General features: G+C 59.9%; 1 protein-coding gene across 6 annotated transcripts in view; it reads left to right on the top strand.

Annotated features, from left to right (window-relative positions):
* NFIC (nuclear factor I C) overlaps window positions 1–2,921 on the top strand; it is a 63,200-nt gene that overhangs the window by 38,960 nt on the left and 21,319 nt on the right. For 5 of the 6 annotated variants that reach the window (XM_011372662.2, XM_023538118.1, XM_011372665.2 and 2 more), the window contains exon 4: window positions 7–78. The exons of the other annotated variant lie outside the window; for it this stretch is intronic. In XM_011372662.2, the coding sequence (XP_011370964.1) occupies window positions 7–78 (72 nt within the window). The remainder of the gene's footprint in view (window positions 1–6; window positions 79–2,921) is intronic. 6 annotated transcript variants of the gene reach the window in all.

Here is a 2,921-nt window from a genome sequence, read left to right on the forward strand (position 1 = left end):
TTGCAGACGCGGAGCAGAGCGGCAGTCCCCGGGCAGGGATGGGCTCTGATCAGGAGGACAGCAAGCCCATCACGCTGGGTGAGTCCGGGCACGGCACGGGGTGGAGGGCACGGCCCTGGCCCCCCTTTCCGGGCATCCCCCTTTGTGCCCTGTGTGGCCCTCCGTGCACACTTCACACACACGAGCGGTTCATTCCTCACAGCCGTGCTATGGGGTAGGTGCTGGGTGGTTCCATTTTGCAGATGAGGAAACTGAGGCTCAGAGAGGTTAAGGGGTCTGCCCAGGGCCACCCAGGGAGCTGGGGCTGGAACCCACAACTGAGCTCCCAGAGGTTGGGCTCCTAGGGACTCAGCCCTCAGGCGAGACCCCGGAGGGCCCCACAATCCCATGCAACATTCAATGAGTAAGATAAGTCAGCTCTATGTGGCGGGGGGTGGGGGGAGAAAGCGCACGAATTTGCCTGAAGCAGGGCTGGGAGTGGAGCCCCAGAAGACACAAAGAATTGGGAAGCTGCTTCTGCCCTGATCCCCCCTGGATCCTGACCCCCCAACATCTGTCCTCCCTGAAGTGGCCAGAGGGCTCCCGTGAGCACCCGAGTGAGGTCTGGCCCTTCCTCTGTCCACCACCCTCCAGGGCGCCCGCCTCCCTCGGGGTAAAAGCCCAAGTCTTCCCCACGACCCACGACCCACGAGACCCTGGGCGACCTGCCCCACCCCCTCCCTGCCCTCCTGTCCTCCCCCTCGCTCACCCACCTCCAGCCACACGAGCCTCCTCGCTGTTCCTCCGACACGCCAGGCTCGGTCCCGCCCCAGGGCCTTTGCACAGGCTGTGCCCTCTGCCTGGACAGCCCCCTGCTCTCCCTCGCTAGATCTCCCAGCTCTCAGCTCAAACGCCCGCCTCTCAGAGTTTCCCAGAGCCCCTGGGCTGGAGCAGCCTCAGCCACTCTCCATTAAACACCGCCCTGTTTTATTTCCTCGGGAGTTCCTGCTCTCAGGCCTGTCTGCTCATCTCTCCTAATGGAATGTCACCTCCTCGAGGGCAGAGGTTTTTCTAACTGCCCCCATCACTGTGTCCTCGAGGCCTACAGTAGGACCTGGTACAGAGTCGGAGCTCACTAAATATTTGTAGAGATAAAGGAAGGAGGAACGAAGCAGATAGAAAAAGAGGAACTAGAGAGATGATACGGGGCAGGCGGGTGGGGGGGGGAGAGAGACAGAGAGAGAGAGAGAGAGAGACAGAGAGAGAGAGGGAGAGAGAGAGAGGAAGGACGAGATGAAAAGGAGAGGAAGGAAGAAGGATAGCGGGTGTGTGAGGGCATCCGTTGGATGGGCCAGCACAGCCGTGCCCTGGGAGGCCAGCTGGTTCCGGAAGGTTCACAGGCCCCCAGACCGCGCGTCACTAGCCGCCTGTGACCCCCTCATCCTCCGTGGTCTCCTGAGATCCCCAGACGCCTCCCTCCAAGCCAGATGTTGAGGGCCGGCGGGGGCAGCATCGCTGGACCGGCCCTGCGGGGAGCTCCAGCGTCTGCTGCAGGAAATCACTTCCGCCCCGCCCGCCAGGGAGTCCCCTGGAGATGGAGCTGGGCTAGCGCCGCACAAACAGGAAACCCCGGTGGGGGCAGGGCGGGGGGGCGTGCTGACACCAGCTGGCCAGCTGGGTCGGCAGGAAGCAGCCACGGCCACTTCCCCTGGACACTGGGAGGCCACCGCCCTGTCCTCCCGGGATGTTGTGGCCCTGAGCCTCCTCGTATAAGCCCTGGCAGATAGTAGGTGCTCAGTAAATGGTGGGCACAAAGCTCGTACCCAGGGAGGCTAGGGTTCAGGGACTGTCCAAGGTCTCAGACAGCTGGGGTCCTGAGCGAGGCCTTGAGCGCCCTGTGGCCCGTGCTGCCCCCTGGGGGCCGAGAGAAGAACTGCTGCCAGCACATACCGTCCCCCAAACCCAGAGATGCCTGCCTGCCTGTCCCATCACCTCTGACCACTGTCCCTGGCTCCTCCCTCCCCAGCCCAGTTGGCCTCCAACCCGCCAAGTGTGTTCCAGCCTCGGCCTCTGCACAGGCCACTTGCTGCTGCGAACTTCGCGGCTCCCAGGGAGGTGGCAAACGTCACATTTAAGATCATCCTGATCAGAGCAGCCCACACAGTGCCACATTTTAACTCATGTATTCCCATTGTCCACTGGTTCCCTGAGGTCTCAGTAAAATGTTCCCCTCAGTGAGGCCTTCTCTGTATAAGACAGGCCCCCTTCCCCACAGGCTCCCCCCACCCTGCCCGCCTCACCCCTGCCTGACACGCTTCACCTTAGCCTTAAGGATATTTAAAGATTTTCGTATGATGACAAAATAAACATAAGGTAAAATTTATCATTTTAACCATATTAAAATGTAAAATTCAGTGGCATTAAGTACACGCATGATGTTGCGCAACCATCGCCACTAATCCCAGAACATTCCATCACCCCCAAAGAAACCCCATGCCCATCAGCAGTCATTCCCCAGCCCACTCCCCATTCCCCTCCCCAGCCCCTGGCAACCACAAACACACTCTCTGTCTCTGTGGACGTGCCTGCTCTGGACATGTCACGTAAGTGGGATCACAACCACGTGGCCTCCCGTGTCTGGCTTCTCTAGCTGAGCATCGTGTGTTCAGGGTCTGTCCACGTTGTAACGAGTGTCAGGGCTTCACTCCTTTTCATGGCCAGGTAATAGTCCAGCATGTGGATGGACCACGTTGTGTGTAACTGTTCACCCACTGACGGACACATGCGCTGTTTCCAGTTTGGGCTGTTGTGAATCGTGCTGCAAACCACCCCAACCCAGAAGAGAGGGTCCCTCTCTCTTTGACATTAGGCAGGAGTGGCTCCGAGGGCATAAGACTTGAATTTCCACCTGCGGAGCCTCCATTCCGCCCGTGGTTCTGAGC

This window comes from Pteropus vampyrus, unplaced genomic scaffold (assembly GCF_000151845.1).
Source record: "Pteropus vampyrus isolate Shadow unplaced genomic scaffold, Pvam_2.0 Scaffold212, whole genome shotgun sequence".
Classification (NCBI taxonomy): Eukaryota; Metazoa; Chordata; class Mammalia; order Chiroptera; family Pteropodidae; genus Pteropus; species Pteropus vampyrus.